The 19,547-nt window shown below is 32.5% G+C and overlaps 3 protein-coding genes across 3 annotated transcripts; 1 reads left to right on the forward strand and 2 right to left on the reverse strand.

Annotated features, from left to right (window-relative positions):
- The first annotated feature begins 440 nt into the window (after positions 1-440).
- Positions 441-3,107, forward strand: LOC110625115 (putative pentatricopeptide repeat-containing protein At1g69350, mitochondrial). Its single transcript, XM_021770659.2, has one exon. The coding sequence runs from the start codon at positions 701-703 to the stop codon at positions 3,101-3,103; it is 2,403 nt and encodes an 800-aa protein (XP_021626351.1). The 5' UTR covers positions 441-700; the 3' UTR covers positions 3,104-3,107.
- LOC110625124 (pentatricopeptide repeat-containing protein At2g03380, mitochondrial) lies at positions 2,858-5,800 on the reverse strand. The gene has a single exon (XM_021770669.2). It carries the CDS (start codon positions 5,758-5,760, stop codon positions 3,628-3,630), a length of 2,133 nt encoding a protein of 710 aa, XP_021626361.1. The 5' UTR covers positions 5,761-5,800; the 3' UTR covers positions 2,858-3,627.
- A 3,479-nt stretch (positions 5,801-9,279) lies between these two features.
- Positions 9,280-16,938, reverse strand: LOC110625108. Its single transcript, XM_021770647.2, has 4 exons — positions 16,431-16,938; positions 13,108-13,340; positions 12,103-12,919; positions 9,280-11,702 (listed from the first exon to the last, which is right to left on the reverse strand). The coding sequence occupies exons 2-4, from the start codon at positions 13,336-13,338 to the stop codon at positions 9,505-9,507; spliced, it is 3,246 nt and encodes a 1,081-aa protein (XP_021626339.1). The 5' UTR covers positions 13,339-13,340; positions 16,431-16,938; the 3' UTR covers positions 9,280-9,504.
- Positions 16,939-19,547: the final 2,609 nt, after the last annotated feature.

The following is a 19,547-nucleotide window of genomic DNA, read 5'->3' on the forward strand; positions in this document are numbered from 1 at the left end:
TGGACTTTGCCACTGTGAAGTCCGATTTAACTCAAATGGTAACTGAACTAGCTTTCTCGGATTTGAACCATAATCAAAACTGTTTCCTCAATTTTTTTGATAAATCCAATCAAAACTGGATTGGTCTAATTTAAAATGATTTTCTTTTAGAAATATTTGAAATTCTTTTTTAGTTTTTGAATTCGTTCAATTTCAATGGAGTTGAAGATTAGGTTTGATTTGTCTTGTGGGAAGATAACTTGTATATGAAAATGTTTTCTAAAGAAATTATTTTTCAAGAATAATTTATCTTATACTGTCTAATTGCAACATAAAAAATAAAAGGCTAATAACATTATGTATAAAAAGTCTAGTGAGATTAGTAGAACTATAAAAAATTTTTAAAAAAATTAACTTTTTTCTTCTTGAAAAGTAATTTTTCCTTTGATTTGATTTTTTTTTTCCTGCTAACCAATTTTTCCCCACCTTCATCCCCTAATAAAAAAATTATAAAAATTTAAAAATTATGGAAAACTTCATATTATAAAATTTTTTCTTTTAATAAGAAACTTAACTTTACCTCCCTTGTAGCCAATGAGCCTGGTTTCAGCCTGAGCCCTGGATGTATTTATGAGCAATCTATTCTGCTTGCCTTGGACTTCAATCGCGCATATACGCTTCCTGACATGAACAACATCCCGAAATTGAGAAAGGAAGAAAAATGGCACTGTATATGCCCTTGTTCAGAACCTACGCAAATGTAAGACAACTAACACAACTCCATGCACATCTCTTTGTCACCGGCCTCCACCATGACCCCCAAGCGTCTACGAAGCTCATTGAGTCCTATGCTCAAATGGGTTCCCTTCATTCCTCTAGACTTGCCTTTCAAACCTTCCATAACCCCGATTCTTTCATGTGGGGCGTGCTCATTAAGTGTCATATATGGTCCCATTTCTTTGGGGAGGCCATTTCATTGTATAATGAGATGCTGTACAATGAAATCCGGATGAACGAATTCATATTTTCTTCAGTTTTAAGAGCTTGTGCTGGTTTTGGTGACCTGAGAATTGGAGAAAAGGTTCATGGGAAAGTAATCAAATGTGGATTTGATATTGATGCTATTGTTGAGACTTCACTTCTGGGTATGTATGGAGATTTAGGTTGTACAGGTGATGCCCGGAAGGTGTTTGACAATATGTCGGTGAGAGATTTGGTTTCGTGGAGTTCAATTATTTCGTCTTATGTTGATAATGGGGAGGCAAATGAAGGGTTGGAGATGTTTCGCTTACTAATATTGAAAGGTTTTGAATTGGATTCAGTGACAATGCTTAGCGTTGCCGAGGCTTGTGGTGAACTGGGTTTTTTGAGGCTAGCCAGATCATTACATGGTTATACAGTGAGGAGGAGAATTGGAAGTCCTGGTCCGTTGGATGGCTCTCTTGTTGTAATGTATAGCAAGTGCGGTGATCTTGCTAGTGCTGAGAGAATCTTTGTATGTATGTTTAACCAAAGTGTTGCTTCATGGACAGCTATGATTTCCTGCTATAATCGAGGTGGTCGGTTTAAAGAAGCACTAGAAGTTTTTGCTGATATGTTAGAATCTAAAGTAGAGCCAAATGCAGTTACCATAATGGCTGTTCTAGGTTCTTGTGCTGGGCTTAGCCTGTTTAAAGAAGGGAAGTCGATTCATTGTTATGTTGCTAAGCATATGGACCTTGATGATGATTCTTTAGGGCCAGCATTAATAGAATTATATGCTAAATGTGGTCAATTTAGGCACTGTGAGAATGTTCTTCAAACTACTGGGAAGAGAAATATTGTATCATGGAATATGCTCATATCAGTTTATGCTTCACATGGTTTGTTCTTGGAGGCATTAGCACTAATTGTGCAGATGCAGATACAAGGACTAATACCAGACTCTTTTACCTTGTCAAGCTCTATCTCAGCCTGTGCAAATGTGGGTTTTCTGCAGCTTGGGCATCAGTTACATGGTTATGCCATTAAAAGACACATTCTGGATGAGTTTGTCCTAAATTCACTCATCGATATGTACTCAAAATGTGGTCTCATGGATTTAGCATACTTGTTATTTTATAGTATCCAATTCAGAAGTGTTGTAGCTTGGAATACTATGATTTGTGGATTTTGTCAGAATGGTTATTCATCCGAGGCGATTAATCTCTTTGATCAAATGTATCTCAACTGTCTTGACATGAATGAAGTGACCTTCTTAGCTGCAATTCAGGCTTGCTCCCAGATGGGACATCTTGAAAAGGGAAAATGGCTTCACCATAGACTCATTACCTATGGTATAAAGAAGGATCTTTATATTGATACTGCTCTAATAGACATGTATGCAAAGTGTGGAGACCTTCGGACAGCCAGAGGTGTTTTCAATAGCATGTCAGAAAGGAATGTAGTGTCATGGAGTGTCATGATTGCTGGATATGGAATGCATGGTAATGCTGATGCTTCAATCTCACTCTTCACTCAAATGGTTCAGTTGGGAATAAAACCAAATAACATTACCTTCATGAACATTCTATCAGCTTGCAGTCATGCAGGGTACGTAGAAGAAGGGAAATTTTATTTTAACTTGATGAAGGATTATGGAGTCCAGCCTAGCTCAGAACACTTTGCTTGTTTGGTGGACCTTCTAAGTCGTGTTGGTAATCTCAGTGAAGCCTACAGAATGATCAAATCAATGCCATTCCCTGCAGACGCTAGCATTTGGGGTGCTTTGGTTAATGGCTGTCGAATTCACCAGAGCATAGATATGATCCGAAGAATTGAAAGAGATCTGTTAGACACGAAGACAGATGATACTGGATATTACACCTTATTGTCTAATATTTATGCAGAAGAAGGAAACTGGAAAGAATCTAGGAAGGTGAGATCAGTAATGAAACGTATAGGCCTGAAGAAGGTCCCAGGATACAGTACAATTGAACTTGAAAAGAAAGTCTATAGATTTGGAGCAGGAGATGTATCACATTGGCAAGTAAAAGAAATTTACAGCTTTTTGGAAAATTTTCAAAGTTTGGCTCTGGAACAAGCATGTAACTTATCCAGTTGGAGTAATAATGAAATCCAGGCAGAATGCATTACAAATTTATAACCTAGTCTTATTTGTCTTCTCTTCAATTTTTTGTGATTCAGCAGTAGGTAATTCAAAATTGATTGCAGAGCCTGTACTCACTGCTCGCACTTCATGAACTTCGCCAGACATAACCTGGCTACACTTTGAACCTCGTGAGCTTGTCAAGGAGTGATCCCAAAGATGGGAAGCCTCCTTGCTTCTCCTTGGCCATGTTTCAAGAACCAAAGAACTTTAGGGTAATATCAGCAATAGAATATCATCAGAGAACAAAGATCTTTTGATGAACTGCCATGTCCTATTATCATCTCTTCAATTGAACATACTTTGCTCTCAGAGAAACTCAACATCTGCTTGTATTATGCATGCCATGGCTGCAGATCAGTTGATCCATTGATGAGAATCTTACACCCCAATACTTGGGGCCGGATCATGTAATCAAACATTTTGCAAAACTGAACAGAACTGACAATAAATACGTCCTGTTTTGGCAACCTTGACCCTGCTGATCCCATAATGTGTGTTTTTGTATGAAAAACTGTGGTCTATGAAAAAGAAGCAACTCTAGGCAATGAGAAATCATTATCAATATCCATCTCCATCAGGCTACACCCTGGGGATTTGATTAAACCTTTTTGCTTCATCAACTCTCTTACCTCCTTGACCTGATTCCATCTTCCATCAGAAGCATATAAATTGCACATAAGCACGTAATAACAAGCTTTATCAGGATGTAACTCTTGCATTCTCCTAATTGCCATCTCTCCAAGATCAAACCTTGAAAGCAACCCACAACCATGTAGAAACGCTCCAAACAAACTAACTTCCGGTTGAACTGGCATTTTCTCAATGAATTCCCAAGCTTCTTCAAGCCTGCCAGAACGAGCCAATAGATCAACCATGCATGCATAATGCTTCATGGAAGGCACAAAGTTATATTCTTGGCACATCGAATTGAATAGATTCCATCCCTCCCCAACCATCCCGGTATGACTACATGCAGATAAAATGGTTGTGAAGATCACTTCATTTGGTTTCAATTCCTGCCTCAACATATCATGGAAAAGTGCAAGGGACCCATCACCATCCCCTTGAATTCCATAACCACCAATCATGGCACTCCATGTAACAATGTTTTTCTCTCCCATACCATCAAAAATTGTACGAGCAGATATAGCATCGCCACATTTGGCATAAAAGGTCAAAAGTGCAGTGCCAACATAAACATTAGAAGATAATAGACCCCCCTTTATAGAGTAAGCATGGAGAGAAGAACCGACTCGAAGAGCACCAAGGAAAGCACACGCTGAGAAAACGCTTACCAATGTGACTGCATCAGGCAAGAGAGAGTTCATTCTCATTTGACAAAACAATTCAAGGGCTTCATATGCAGATCCATTCTGATTATACCCAGAAATAATAGAATTCCAAGCAATAACATCCTTGTCTGAAACTGTCTCAAATATGTAACGGGCATCTCTATTCATGTGGCATTTTGCATACATGTCAACCAGAGCATTCACAACAGTAGATTCCTCTAACCCAAGTTTAATACCAAGACCATGAACTGACCTTCCAAAATTCAAATTGCCCAACTGTGCGCATGCTGATAGTACACTTGCAATGGTAACATAATTGGGCAAGATATCAACCCATTTCTTATCCGTAAACAACTTCAAAGCCTCACTAGAGAAGCCACTCTGGGTATAGCCAACAATCATAGCTGTCCAGGAGACGAGATCAATACTAGATAGCTCATCAAATACAGACCTAGCATCTCTAATGACTCCACACTTGACATACATGTCTAGAAGGGCCGTCACTATGTAAGAATTAAGTTCCACACCATTCTTCATTGCATATCCATGAACCCACTTCCCCTGATGCAAAGCCCCTAATTTTGTGCATGCGGTGATTAAGCTGCCTATGGTAAATCGGTTAGCCTCAATCAACCCTTCTCTCATTCTGTTGAATAAAATCAAGCCTTCAACTGGGCAATCGTTCTGCACATACCCTACAATCATTGAAGTCCAAGAAACCACATTTTTATCAGGACTTTCATCAAAGACACCACGAGAACACTCAATCTCTCCACACTTTGCATACATATCTACAAGACCAGTCAGCACGAAACTATCAGGACTAACTGCTTTGATAATTTGACAGTGTATTTTCCTCCCTTCATGAATATTTCGCAATTCACTGCACGCCTTCAACACAATCGAGAAAACAACATTATCATGCTCTCTCAGACATATCCTCATACGGGTATGAAGCCCAATGATCTCCCAATACAAATCGTTCAAAAAATACCATCTTAGCATCACTTTCCAAGAATAAAGGTCTGGGTCAGGTATTCTATCAAACAACCGGCGCGCATCATCAACGCACCCAAATGAACCATACAAGCTAACTAATTTGGTACTGCATAAAAGATCACCAGCAAGACCATCAACAATGAGCAACCCATGAATTTTCTTGAGAGAATAGATGTTTTTGCAGAGAGCTAGAAGATAAAAACATGGGTTGGAGAAGATGTACTGAACTGAGGACAAATCATACTCAAGCTGAGGATTTTCTAAAGGTAGCTGATGGGTCATGTAGGAGAGATTTCTCCAATGGAAGTAAAAGGGTTTTCTGCAGATGTGTGTATGCAATTGGGAGATTAGCCTTACCATCTTCTTCTTCTTCTTCTCATTTGAGTTGGGATATTTCTTTCCCTGCCTTTTTCTTTTCTTTTCTCTTTTTCCTCTTCAAGTAAAAAGGATATCAAATAAATTAAATTCTTCTTCTATCATTTAAGCCCCTAAAAAAATTATTTTAAATGAATTCAATTTTTTAATTTTTTTTTACATGAAAAAGGAAAGTAGGATAGTAGAATTTAATACCTCTTAAATTTATTTAAATACACTTATCATCAGACTAATTAAAAAATATTTAGATTCTTTTAAATAAAATAATTAAATTTTTTACGACAAATTATACTTTGTATCTTAAATTTTATTTTTTAAACAATAAAATCAAAATTTCAAAACTGGTTACAATTTTATTTAATAAATTAAATTGAATTTAATAATTTTACAATATAATTTATTTAATTAATAAAATAATATTTTGAAATAAATATTTTTATTTTATCTACATAACAATGTGCTATTGTCAATTATATTATTCTCTCTTTCTCAATAATTAAAAAATGGTAGAAATTAAGTATAAATTAAATTTAATGATCTTAATTTTTAATTGACACATATTAGAAAAATAAAATGATATTTTTAAATTAATTTTAACTATATTTAAAATTTCTTTGAATGTAAATTATTGAGTATTAACAAGATAGATATTTTGTTGATACAAAAATATTGAAAATCATGTACATAAAATTTAAAAGTTAAAAAAGGTTTAAATAATATTAAAATTAAATTAAAAATACTATTTTGTTATTTTATTTTTTGTTAATAAAATTTAAAATATATGAAAATTTATTAAAAAATTAATTCATATTTTTTAATTATTAAAAGGAAAATTAACTTAATTAACAAAATATCACAAATTTCATAATGACAAATAGAAATATGATTAAAATAAAAATATTTATTCTAAAAATTATTTTATTAATGAAATTAAAGTTTAAGCATCATATTATAATTTATCAATAATTTTTTAAAATTCAAATTAGTATAACTATATTAAAGTTTGGTTTTATTATTCGAAAAATGAAACTTAGAATATAAATATAATTTTTCGTAAACTTTTAAACTATTTTATTTAATATCCAATAATTATTATAAAGTATATCAAACATTTTTTATTTACTAAATTAATACGTTTTCACATTCTACCCTAATATTTAATAAAATTTAAAAACATATTATTTGATTCCTATAATATTATCTTCATCTTGAAAAATTATTTTATTTTTAAAAAATATTTCAATTTAATTTCTTAATTTCATTTTATTACCACGAACGTTAAAGAGAATCAGAAAAAACGATTAAGGATAAAAACGCAAACGGGCGAAAAGTAAGTTTTTGATTCGTTTGTGAGTGATTTTTTTTATTTTCTGAATTTATATATATAATTAGTCTGATGAATTTATAAAATATGAGACGTAAATAAATCAAATCATTCGTGAATTATTTGATATTCAGTTCTATAAAAGTTCAACCGAACTCGATTTGATTTTTAAACGAGTCAAATTCAAGTTTAATTTTTAGACTTATTTGGTAAACGAATCAAATTTGAATTCTATAGTATTCAGCTCGTTTTTGAGTTTATAAACAGTCTCGTTAAGTAAGCTGAAATTATTATTATAAGAAAAATAAACTCAAATCCTACGTATATTTTCATGAGTCAAATCTAAATTTTTTAAAATTTAGTTCTATATAGTTTAGTTATACTCTTAAACTTGCATATATTTGGATTATTAAGATTTAAAAACTCCTCCTTATAATTTTACGAGCTAATTTGTAAATTTATTTATTTAATTAGAATTATTTTAATTTTAAACTAAAATTCATTATATATGTAAATAAATTAAACTATTCGTAAATTATTCGAGACTAAATTCGATAAAAACTTGATTCGTCTAAACTCATTTGCTAAACGAGTCAAACTTGATATTTTTAATACTCGGCTCAAATTTAAAATAAATAAAATTCGAATTTAGCTCGAACTCAAAAAATTTTTAACGAATCAAATTTAAACTCTTTAAAATTTGGTTCGACTTGATTTATTTACATCAACGAAAAAATTTTATTATATCATTTTAAAAGTTAAAGGGATTTTTTAATAACAAAATTAAAATTAAAATCGAAGGTCAACTATAATAAATCTTCCTGCCCTTACTAGTTAAGGGCTAAACCAGAAAATTTTTATTAAATAGTGAAACTAATTATAAATTTAAAATTTTTTAAATTTAAAAAATTTTATATGAAATCATAAATGATTTTTTAAAAATTCATTTAATTTTGTTTTTATAAAATTATTCATGACAAATGAGTTTTTACATAATTTTTTTTTACAAAATTATCAATGTTTTTTAAAAAAAATATTAATTTTATAAATAATTTCAAATCAACTTTATTTTTAAATTGAATTTTAATTTATATTATTTAAATGATAAATCCAATAAATTAAGTTTTTAATAAACAGACAATAATAATAAATAATACTTAAAAAATAAAGTAATAGTTTAGAACAAGAAAAGGTAGAATCCATAAATAAACAATAAGAGAAAGGTTTTAGCTTTTTGGATGATGATGAAGATGAAGATGACATAACTCTTTTTTTTTTTAAAGAATTAAAAAAAAAAAAAAGAAAAAGAAAGAGGAGTTTGGAGAGAAATGATTGGTAGAAAGAGTATCTAAGAACCCCACAATTCACAGCTCAGTCTCAGTCTCAGTCTGAGTCTCAGTCTCAGTCTCTGTCTGTGTCTGTGTCTCAGACACAGACACCCATATCTCATTTGCCTCATTCCATTACAAAACTTAGATATCCTCTTTCTCACTTTCTTCCCCACGCTCCCTTTCCTGCGCGTGCATCTTCCTCTACATCATGCATTCAAGACCATTACAAGAATGAATCATTTACCCTTTATTTTTACATATTATAATTTTTTTTTTAATTATAGTATCAGTTTATATAGATTAAATACCAAATATTCATAATAAAAAGATTAGAGTAATGAGATGCTGGATGGAGAGTCTGCTTAAGGTTAAGCACTAGGAGCTGAATAATAGTTTGGTTCGGTTTAAAATTAAAAAAATCAAAATTTTAATATTTGTAAAAATCAAATCCAACTGATTATAGTTAGAAATTAAATCGAATCGAATCAATTTAATTTAATTTGGTTTGATCGATTTGAATTTTTAATAAATTTTTTTATTTTTTACGTTTTATTTTTATTATTTAAAAATTTAATTGAATCTAATTTCTCTATAGTATTGAAAATAATATATTATTATCACTAATCGGTTTAATTCAATTTTTTTATTTTTTTTCTGATTAAAATCGAACCAAATTGAAATAATCGAAATTTTTAATGTTAAAAATTAAATTGAACCGAAATAAATAAAAAAATCAAACTGAATTTTTAAATTAATTCGATTCGATTAATTTTTTCAGTTTGAATCAAATGCTCGTCACAAGGTAGTGATGTAAGATGCTGGATGCACAACCAAAGAAATGCTAGTATATATCCAAGAAGAAATCATGCAACATTATTTATGAATAATAATACAAAGTTGTTAACCACCCAAACACAGATAATCAAGGCAAGGGGGACCCAGATTATGGGCTATGAAATGTACAAAGAATCCCCAATGGCTCACAACAACCTCAGTTTCCACATCCATAGAAATGAATCTCTGCAGTTCCCTTCATAATATTGTTGATTCGTAAACCAAAGCCTTTTCCAATGATTATGTCAAAGCAAGAGCAGAAGGATTACCTGAAGGGCATCTTTGCCGGCGGGGACGTCTAGGGGTCTTCCCCCACCCTGCTAGGCTTCTATCCTCTAGTCCCACTTCAACATTATTAAGCTGCTGTATTAGGGGAGTACAAGGTGGACTTGGTATTACAGCAGGAGGGGAATTAACCGGTGCACGCCGCCTCCCCCTTCCACACCCGCTTCTAGTCGTGGTCCTTCTCGTTAACCCAGAATGCCATAGATGTCCAGTTGCTTTCATTAGCCCTCCGAATGTCTGAAGATCTTCTGTCACCTCGTGCCTTGACAACGAAGCAAGGCCTGGAAGAATGTCCCTTTGAAAGTCCCTCCGTTGTCTTCCTCTTCTTGCGTGGCCTTTTCGAGTTCTAGTTAACAATAAAGTTTTTCCTGTTTCTTCCAGTTTCAGGTTTTCGGGAACCAATGGCTTGGGCATGTAATCTTCTTCCTTGGTCTCTATCAAATTCAAGGTCATAGACTCAAAGTAATCTTCCAAAGATGACCCCTCATTATCCCGACCTACCTCCTCAGCTCCCAAAACAGCAAGTTTGCTTTCTAGATCCTCTCCAAAAGCGGAAACTACATCCACAAACCAATGAAGAGGATCCGTCATAGAAGTTTCTGATCGAGTGCAAGTGACATCATCTTGATTGCTGCAATGGCTCGTTAAAGAGATGGAAACTATTGCCTCTGCTGCTATTCTGACAAATTCATCTGGAGGACTTTCAGTTTTCTGCTGTGATAGTTGTGAAGGTGCTTCATGAGCCTTTTCTAGACATCCTTCTCCAGGAATGATATCTTCTTCAGTCTCTGGAACTGCAGGGGTTTCCAAATCTATTCCTGAAATAGTCCTCACGTTAGATTCCACAAAAGAAGGCATCAAAGCTGATTCATCCTCAGTTATACATGAGTTCAAGTCAATCTCATGTCTGGTATTGGCAACTTGTGTCTCGGTGTCTTTCTCTATACGCACTTCTGCTGCAGCCTGTTGAACACAGTCAAGAATGGCTGGATCACAAGGTAAGTTAATATCGAATACCCTAGTTTTCTTGCTATTTTCTACTTCTTCAGATGGCTGAGGAAGGGAAACAGAAGGTGAGGTAAGAGTACAAGATTCAAGCTTTGAAAGATGTGGCTTTTCAAAGATGGGAACACCGAGAATTTTTCTGCAGCTTGTGGAGTCGCTTGTTTCAATCCTACCTGCTTCAGCAACATTGGAACAAGTAGCTGATTTTAAATTCTGAACGACTGTCCAATTAGGAACCTTTCCAACTTCACTCTTATCTGACAACTGATTCAGAGAAGATTGCAAGTCACTCAATCCCCCAGTATTCAAATCCACCCCTGCACTATTAGCCTCAGCTTTAATATTAGGCTTAGTTCGTAGCCAAGGCAAAGCCACGCAATGATCCTCATGATTTCTTTCTAAATCAATGACTTGAAAGCCTCGCTGAGAAGCCATCTTGGTTGAGGAGCTGTTTGAAAGCACTACATTCAAGTTCACATCTTTTGCAGGCTTTGAATCCATGCAATTTGAGCTCTTGTAGAGCTTTGCTGAACCGTGATTGATGAACTGTCCGTGTTCTGCATTACTGGCACCACTACATTTCAAATAATCACAGTTGCCTGAAGGAAGGCGGACCAGTAGCTCCTTGGACCCTGATGACGACCCATGGTAACTTCCATTTTGGTCAGGCATTTCACTTCTGACTCTCAGGTTAGATGCAGAACCGCTGTTATAATTCCACCAGTCTCCAAAAGCACCATGACTTTGGGTTGATGACTGAGAAATACTACTCAATGTTGCATAAGGATGTATTTGAACTGACATTGACTTCTGACTTAAGCTGCTGCCTAGCTTTTCCCAAGAAGAAACGGGCCAAGACCACAAGTTGCTCGTATCAGAAGATGGATCAATTGCATGGTGACTGGGTATATGGGAAGCAACAACTGAAGCTGGATGGTTGTTGTTAGAGACCTCTTTAATTCTTAAAGAGAGTTCTGAACCTCGACCCGTTCTTTCCCTCAACTGATCTACCTGGCTTTCAACAGTATGAAAAAGATTTGTAGGTTCAGTAGTTTTGTTTAACAGAACCTGTATTGGCTGAGAAGATGCAGGCAACTTTTCTGGCTGAAGAGCTTGAGAAACAGACTTCAGGTTGTATTTATTGTTCCCTGCAACAAGAGCATCATATGAGAACATCAGAACCAAATGGAAAAGTCCTAGAGACATTCTCAAAATGCTTTAAGTGTAAAAATCAGCGAATCGACTTATTTCGAAGAGCAAATCTGCAACATGTTTTCTCTGCCAACAATACGCATACTCGGATTTAAATATTAGCAGATTTTTCCCTTTGTTTTACTGTAACCTAATTTCTACACTTTTTCCTGCTCCATTTTATTTTTTTCATACGAGTTATGCAAAGTTCAAATGATAATGAGAAATTGAAAACCTCACTTCCTAAATAGATGTCTGCGAAGAGATTTAATATCTTAACTAAATGACTAAATTTTGGATAATGAACAATTTGAATGAAAACAAAAAACTAAATGTTAACCTCATCACAAATTTTACCTGAGTCAAGCATATGGGGAAACCACAGTTTTCCATTCCCATTATTCTGTAGATGCAGATTACTAGCAGTCCAATTATTGCTCCCATGATGAGAGTTCAGCAAAATTTCTTTGGGGAAACCAATAAACTCTGATTTTGGTTTAGCAGCCAATTCATGCCCTTGAATGTCACAATGGGAGGAAGTAAAGCCTAGACCACCATTTGCCGATTGATTTGCATCCTCAATGTGAATAGGCTCATTCAAGTCAGCCAAGTTATTTTTGCTTTTTAAACATGATTCAGATCGCAACTCATCTCCTTGGCAATTATTCTTCCCACCAGTGCCAACAAGCACGTTTGTTATGCTCCCAGGTAAAACCTTATGATTCCTATTTGGCAGATAACTAGAAACACCACATGCATTTTCATCTCTCACTTGTTCTCCTTCTTCAGTATCTATGTACTCATCAGCTGGAAGTTGAAGATCAAACATCTTTCTTCTCACCTTTGTTGGCCTGGACTCCAGTATCTCTACATCTTTCGAAGTAACTCCATTTTGAGATATCAAGGGACTAGCTTGTGCACTGCTTCCTTTCATAGAACTCAGTGGAGAATGCATGTCTTCAATGCCCGAGGTAGATGGTCCAGCACAAACAGAGTTTCCCAATGGGAAGCCAGGGATATGCCATTTCCGAGCATCTTCAGATGTAATTTGAGATGCTAAAGGGATTGATGACAATGATATTTCATCAGGCATTCGATTTTTATATATTTCTTTCCTTTTAAATTCATCCATTAAGTCCCTCTGTATTCTATAGAGGCGGTGAAGTTCACACAGCTACACAGAAAGAAAAAGGAAAAAAAATATTGTCATCTAGCAAACACATAGAAAGATGCAGACATTCATAAGTTCGTTTTTACGACCCATACAAGGAGAAGGTTATCTCAATTCAGATCACATGATGAGCTTCTCAAAGGCTACATCAAATTTCACAGATTAGAAAAGGAACTCGAAATCAAATGCACCTGTGTCTTAAATATGGCCTCATGCTCCAGCATTGTCTGCTTTACCACGTCCTTGTCATATCCTGGGTATATATCCGCGACAGCCCTCGGCAGGAATCCGTTGTAGTACCCGTTTGCGAATGCTCTATCTCCATAGTATAGAGGCCAGCTGCAACTGTTAGAATCCTCATTAAGATCCCTCATTGAGAAAAATCCTGAGAAATAGCTTTCACACTGTACTTTTGTTCCCATTCCTGGCAATCAAAGAAGTAAAATGACAAGCATGAAATACAGAAAACTCTCAAGTAAAATAATTAATTAGAAGCATGAAAAGAAAAATATGGTAGATAAAAAAATAATATGGTTTCATTGACCAAGTATAGCCTTTGACAATCATGGTATATAAACTACCAGACAACAAAAAATTCAAGATCATAGTCCTCCAACGATCCCACAGATAAGCGAGACCATCAATTATGTTCTTGCTTTTTTCATGAATACAGGTGTGTTGAGTCCAGATTATATTAAATCATAACAGCTGATCCGAAACACAAATAGGGATCTGGACAAAGAAAGCACATATCTAAAGCTACAACGAGAGGATGAATTTAGGTCTCAAAATGATGAGCAATGAGAAAGTCGAAGGAAGCCAAGTTTGTTTTCCGAAAGCAGCAAAAATTCCAGTTATCAACCAAACTTAGATTGAAGATAAGTAACGCATGTGAGCTAAAAGAATGCATGTAGAACCCTTAAAATTCATTTCCTATTAATGATGAACATTTGCCTTGAAAAGAAAAACACATGCACACAATGCATGCAATATTTGAGTGCGTCAATTTCTTGAAGTGCCATGTTCAGACAAATATAAAGTTGTATCAACACAAGAAATATACAATAAACTCGAAAGATGATCAAATGAAAGGCCAAGAAAATGCTGATACATTTCATTTCCCATGTCTATTACAGAAAAGCCTCTTCTCTTATTTTTGTTTTCCTTTTTTAATTTTTTTTTTGCATAAGTTCAAAAAGAATCTATTTTCTGGTGCACAGGATTTGAGAATATGAAACCATGCATGAAATAAAATAAATAAATTCTGCATATAACAAGATGCCTCAAGAAAAAAATAATAATTTCCTCCATGATCACCTGAATCCCTCCTGTTTCAAAGCTCAGTATTACCATAAAAAAAGCGAAGGGTAAAAAGGTGGCTTAATTCACTGAGCATTAGAGTAAATTATTTTTGTGATAATGAGGAATTTTACACAGTAAGAAAAATCATGAACATGAGATAATCAATCTAGCTGCAAAAACTATCTGTGGGAGCGATATGGCACTATTTGCAAGATGATCTGCTCATCAGCAATGCCTCAGCTCAAACCTTTTTTTTTTTCGCTTCATTATAAGGACCATATGTTTCGTATACCACCAATATTGAAACCCCAATATTCCTAGGTTTACATGTGCACAGCATTTCATAGTACCCGTGTACCATGACCTCACGTACTTGAGACATAAAATCAAAGACAGCAACTGAAGTGAATGTACCACCAAATTATCTAAATGCCTATTTCACTATCCACTAACATAACAACTACCAGTTCCTCCTAACTTGAAAGTAGTGATGCTAAGCAACGTGAAGCTGAAATAAAAGATCAATTGTGTGGCCAAATTTATTAAATATTGAGTAGAAACCACAAATTTAAAAGAAATGGATAGACACTGAAATTACATTTCATCACTCGCAATCTCTTTATAAAGAATCCAAAGACTGACTATATATACATATATATGTATATAGAAAATCATAAACACCCACTCACCGCATTGAAGAAAATGAAAGTAAGAGTATACATGTAAGGAAAGTGAAAACCAAACAAGAACAGCAATACCTAACAGCACTAAATTTTAGTAGAGTGCCAAATATTGAATGGTTGCCCATTACTGCTTAATTTAATTGTATGCTGAAAATTGCATGGAGGAGCATAAATTCACAGCTATTTTCAGGATTCCTTTGAGTTCAATATCTGATTCAAATGGTTTCCCCATAGGCCCCACATGTCACACACATAGTCATAATTATAATACTATGTAAATAGGATCTCCACAATATCTAAAAATTCTTCCCCAGATAGTATTTGTTTGATTCACCTTCCAACATCAAATTCAGCAGTTTCAACTTAAACATGGTTGATTAGTAATCCTATTTCAGATATCAATTCGTCATCCATTAAACAAGACCTTGCTTGCAGAATAGGTATGTTGATGATGGAAGAGCCATCAAACAGTGCTAATCTGAAAAGAAGATATCCCGTTTGTACTGTAAAGGCTTCTTAATTTCAATATAATTCACAATTTACCGCTTTCATGTTCTTTATTTCAGGTGAGTGAATAGCAACATGAGGAACCCTTGCACGATAGCATGAGATAAAGAATTTCAACGTGCAGATAGCAAGAGAATGCCTTGCTAATAACTAGCAAACTAAATCACATACTTGGGAAAAACACAGGTTATAAACATACCTTCTAGCCAAGCCAATTTTCCGATGATATGAATGACCGCCTCATCTGCCTAAAAGTTACAATGTGTTGGATTGAAGAGAAACCTTAACCCAAGGAACCATTGACCCACATTGATAGAATCTCCTAAGAATTCTACTCTCCAATCAGTGTCTATTCATAATTCTAAGCGAAAACTATTGCAACACTCGAAGAGCAACGAACATTTTGCTAACAACTAAAGAAACTAGGACTTAATAACAAAATGTAAACCAGAAATCATCATTTTACTTCCATACTCTTAGACATCTAAATAAGTCCTAAAAAGATGCTGAACCTCAAGAAGAGGGCATAAGATTGGATTTTGCAGATAAACCCCACAAACTGGAAATCTAAGAAACTATATGATCAAAAAAGGAAATAAAAGTATATTCCCTTCTAGTTAGTATAACTGATAAAAAGGAAGAAAGGCAAAATTAATCACCAAACTTTATATAACAGATCCCTTCCAACTAAAATCTGAACTAACATATCAGCAACAGAACCTATCATACTAGATTCTGAGCTCACCCATCAATCCAAATTACCCAAATTAGTCCTTGTGTCTATGAATAGCAGAAGGAAAGAAACGCAAATCAGAAAACAAATTTCAGTGAACTGTATATTCAATAAATTTTGTAAGAAATGTATAACAAAATCAGACAAATAATAAACCTAACAATTTAAGGAACTAGAGAAGAATTCGAACCCACTAAATAAATCAGCCAGTAAAGAACAATCCAATTAACCAAATCATTAAAAAAATATATAAATCAAATTACCCATTAAGTAAATAAATAAATATTACCTCAGACCCACATCCTTTTATCTCTTCCCCTGAAGAATCCTCCAAATAGATTCAATTATCAGCAGTCGCCTCCACATCATAGGAAGAAAAAAAAAATTCAAAGGAGTCCTAAAAGACTGGCACTATAAAAAACCCATACAGAAAAAATAAAGCTGGAAAGAGAAGAAATAATGAAGTGGGTGTTATTGGAACTCCATTAAAGAAGCTTAGATCGTCTCCAGAATTGAACAAAAGAAGGAGATTTCGATCTGCTGGGCCACTCTCTCTCTCTCTCTCTCTCTCTCAACAACAAAAAGGAGAGAGAAAAAAGAAAAGTAAGAATATGGTTTTATTTTAGAGAGAGAAATATAGTCTTTTTATTTATGCTAGAGAGAGATAGAGAGATCCCAGATAAGAAAATCTTACAAAAACAAACGACCTTCTAAGAACAGTGACATGAAATTTGTCAACATCCGGTCTCTTTTTATTCTCTGCTTTTTCTCTTCTTCATTTCTCTGTTCTCTCTCTTACATTGCCTCTTCTTCTCTTTTTTTTTTTCTTTTTTTTTTTTTCCACTTAAACAGCTATATATTACTTTCTTTGATCCATTTTCTTTCTGGGTTGTTAAGGAAAATTTAATTAAACTTAATGGGCATTTCTAGATTCTCTTCACCTTCCTTTCTTTCAGCCCAGAAATTAATTAATAGAAATAAAAATAAAAATATTGTCTTTATTGAAAATTAATTATTCATAGCCTACCAACAAGCACAACAAACTTGACAGAAACAACCTTACAAGCTTAGGTTTAGTTGTTTTTAATTAATTAATCCCAAAATCAAAGTGATTAATTAACAATTAAATATTTCTAATTTAGAAAGCAAGCATTGGCTAATTACATAGAGGCAGCAGACAAAGAGTGGGTCCCATGATACTGTGAGAAGGATGAGGTTTCTTGAGGTTTTGGGTCTTGTAATAAATGCCCATATGGGTACTCTTTATTTACGAGATTAGGGTTCTTGCTGATCCTTTTTCTGCCCTGTTTTTTAATTGGCTGATCCTCTGCTTCACAGCAGAGAAAAGATTTTTTTTTTTAGGAAAAAAAAAAAGCACACATTTAAAGCTTACCACGTGGCTTCTCTTTGCAGCAACATTAAAATATCTGAATTAGCAGAATGTTTAGTGAATATTTAAAAAAAAAAAAATCCTATAATTTTTATTTATTTTATTTTTTTAAATATATTAAAATATAATATTTTTTATTAATTTTTTAATTATGTTTATTTTAATATTAAATTTTATTAAATATTAAGAATTATTTTAAGAGAGTTTTAAAAATAAAATGAAATTAAATAGAATTATAATAATATATTTATATGTTTCTATAGTTTAAAAAAATTATTAATAATTTTGAGATAATAAAAAAATATAAATAAAAATTATAAAATAAAAAATAATATTTTATTATAAATTAATTTAATAAAATATATTTATTAAATTCGAATCAGGTTTAATCCACCCAAAATCTAGTTCAAGGAAAAGGATTGACTGTAACTCATATAAGAAATATATTAGCTCTTTTCACGATTGAAATGAAATTCAATAATATTTTAAAAAATATTTTATTTAAACTATTTAAATTTTAGATGTTTTTAGTTTAAAACTCCAATTCCCATCTCTTTATCTTTAGTTTTTCAAAAAAAAAATTGCAGAGGAAATTGAAATTCCATCCTGGAAACGGAGAAAAGGGGAGGAAAGAAACACAAAAGGGTAAAAGAGAAGAAGAGAAATCATCTGTTTTTGTCTTTATAAACAGAAGAATATTGCTTTTTGCCAACAAAGTTGCAAGTCAAGAATAAAAAGCTTTTTCACTAATTAATGGATATATTAAATAGCTTAATTGCTGTAGTAGGATCCTTAAAAAGAAGTGTTATATACTCACAAAAAAAAAAAAATCAAAGCTTTTTCTAAACTTTTTATTATAATTCTTTTTTGAAAAATAGCAAATTATATTAATTTTATATTAATAAACATAATAATTTGGATACCTAACATATTAAAAATTTTTTGTGGGATATTCATATATAAATATAATGAAATTTTGTAAATATTGATGCCAGGTCGACCGATTTAACTCATAAACCGGGTGACATAGCACAAAGTTTAATCCGTAATTCTATCCATAGAAAAAAAAATTCAGATATCATAGTTTTTTATTTTTCATCAAAATTTATTCACTCTTTTAACAAATTTAAATTTTATAAAAAATTACTATTAAAAAATACAATTTAATAAATTCTCATTATATCTATAATTGTGAAATCAATTGAATTTTTTAAAAATTTATAATTTTAATATTACATTTTCATATAATTTCCATCATACAATTTTTTTCATTTATTCTCTTTTTAATCGTTCTAAAATTCTTGTCTATTTTCCTTTTTTACGTTAATATATAAATTGACTATTATAATTATATTTAAATTTATATTATTTTCAAAAAATCTCTTAGAACATATTTTAGTATTTAATAAAATTTAATATATTTAAAATGGGTATAACTAAAAAATCAATAAAATATTTTTTTAAATGTGTGAAAAATAAGATAGATAAAAATTATGAGACGGGGAGAAAACTAATATTTGCGATTTTAATGTTATAATTTCATATTCAAATTTTGTAATATTCTCTAAAATCTAATGTTTTCTCTGAGAAATTGAACCCTGATTGAGAAGAAAGATGAATTCTTACATTTATCAACTAAATTATTTCTATTAGGTAAACATAATTTTTTTTTTTAAATGAATGCATAAAATCACTTACTCATTTTCATTTGAAAAAAAAAATAAATTTTATTTTAAGCATTTATTTGACGTCATAAATGTAAAATGTTTAATTTATTTATCTGTAATTTTTAGATTTTTAAATTCATATAAATAGAATAAAAGAGCAATTGAGCACATTGCTTAGTGGTTAAAGTAAAACAATTTAATTATACTTTATGAAAGGGTAACTATTGAATCCCTTAAAGTATATAGAATTCAATACTCATTAAATTATATTTTTATAGAAATTATATATTAAACGTTAATGTAAAAAAAGGTAATTAATATTTTTATAAAAATTATATATTAAATATAA

Source organism: Manihot esculenta, chromosome 1 (assembly GCF_001659605.2).
Source record: "Manihot esculenta cultivar AM560-2 chromosome 1, M.esculenta_v8, whole genome shotgun sequence".
Lineage (NCBI taxonomy): Eukaryota > Viridiplantae > Streptophyta > Magnoliopsida > Malpighiales > Euphorbiaceae > Manihot > Manihot esculenta.

Excerpts from the sequence above, each read along its gene's own strand:
- LOC110625115 (XM_021770659.2), top strand. The coding sequence starts at position 701 with ATGGCACTGTATATGCCCTTGTTCAGAACCTACGCAAATGTAAGACAA.
- LOC110625124 (XM_021770669.2), bottom strand. The coding sequence starts at position 5,760 with ATGGTAAGGCTAATCTCCCAATTGCATACACACATCTGCAGAAAACCC.
- LOC110625108 (XM_021770647.2), bottom strand. The coding sequence starts at position 13,338 with ATGGGAACAAAAGTACAGTGTGAAAGCTATTTCTCAGGATTTTTCTCA. Across the intron at positions 12,920-13,107 it reads AGGCCATATTTAAGACACAG|CTGTGTGAACTTCACCGCCT; the intron begins GTGCATTTGATT and ends CTTTCTGTGTAG. Across the intron at positions 11,703-12,102 it reads TCCCCATATGCTTGACTCAG|GGAACAATAAATACAACCTG; the intron begins GTAAAATTTGTG and ends CTCTTGTTGCAG.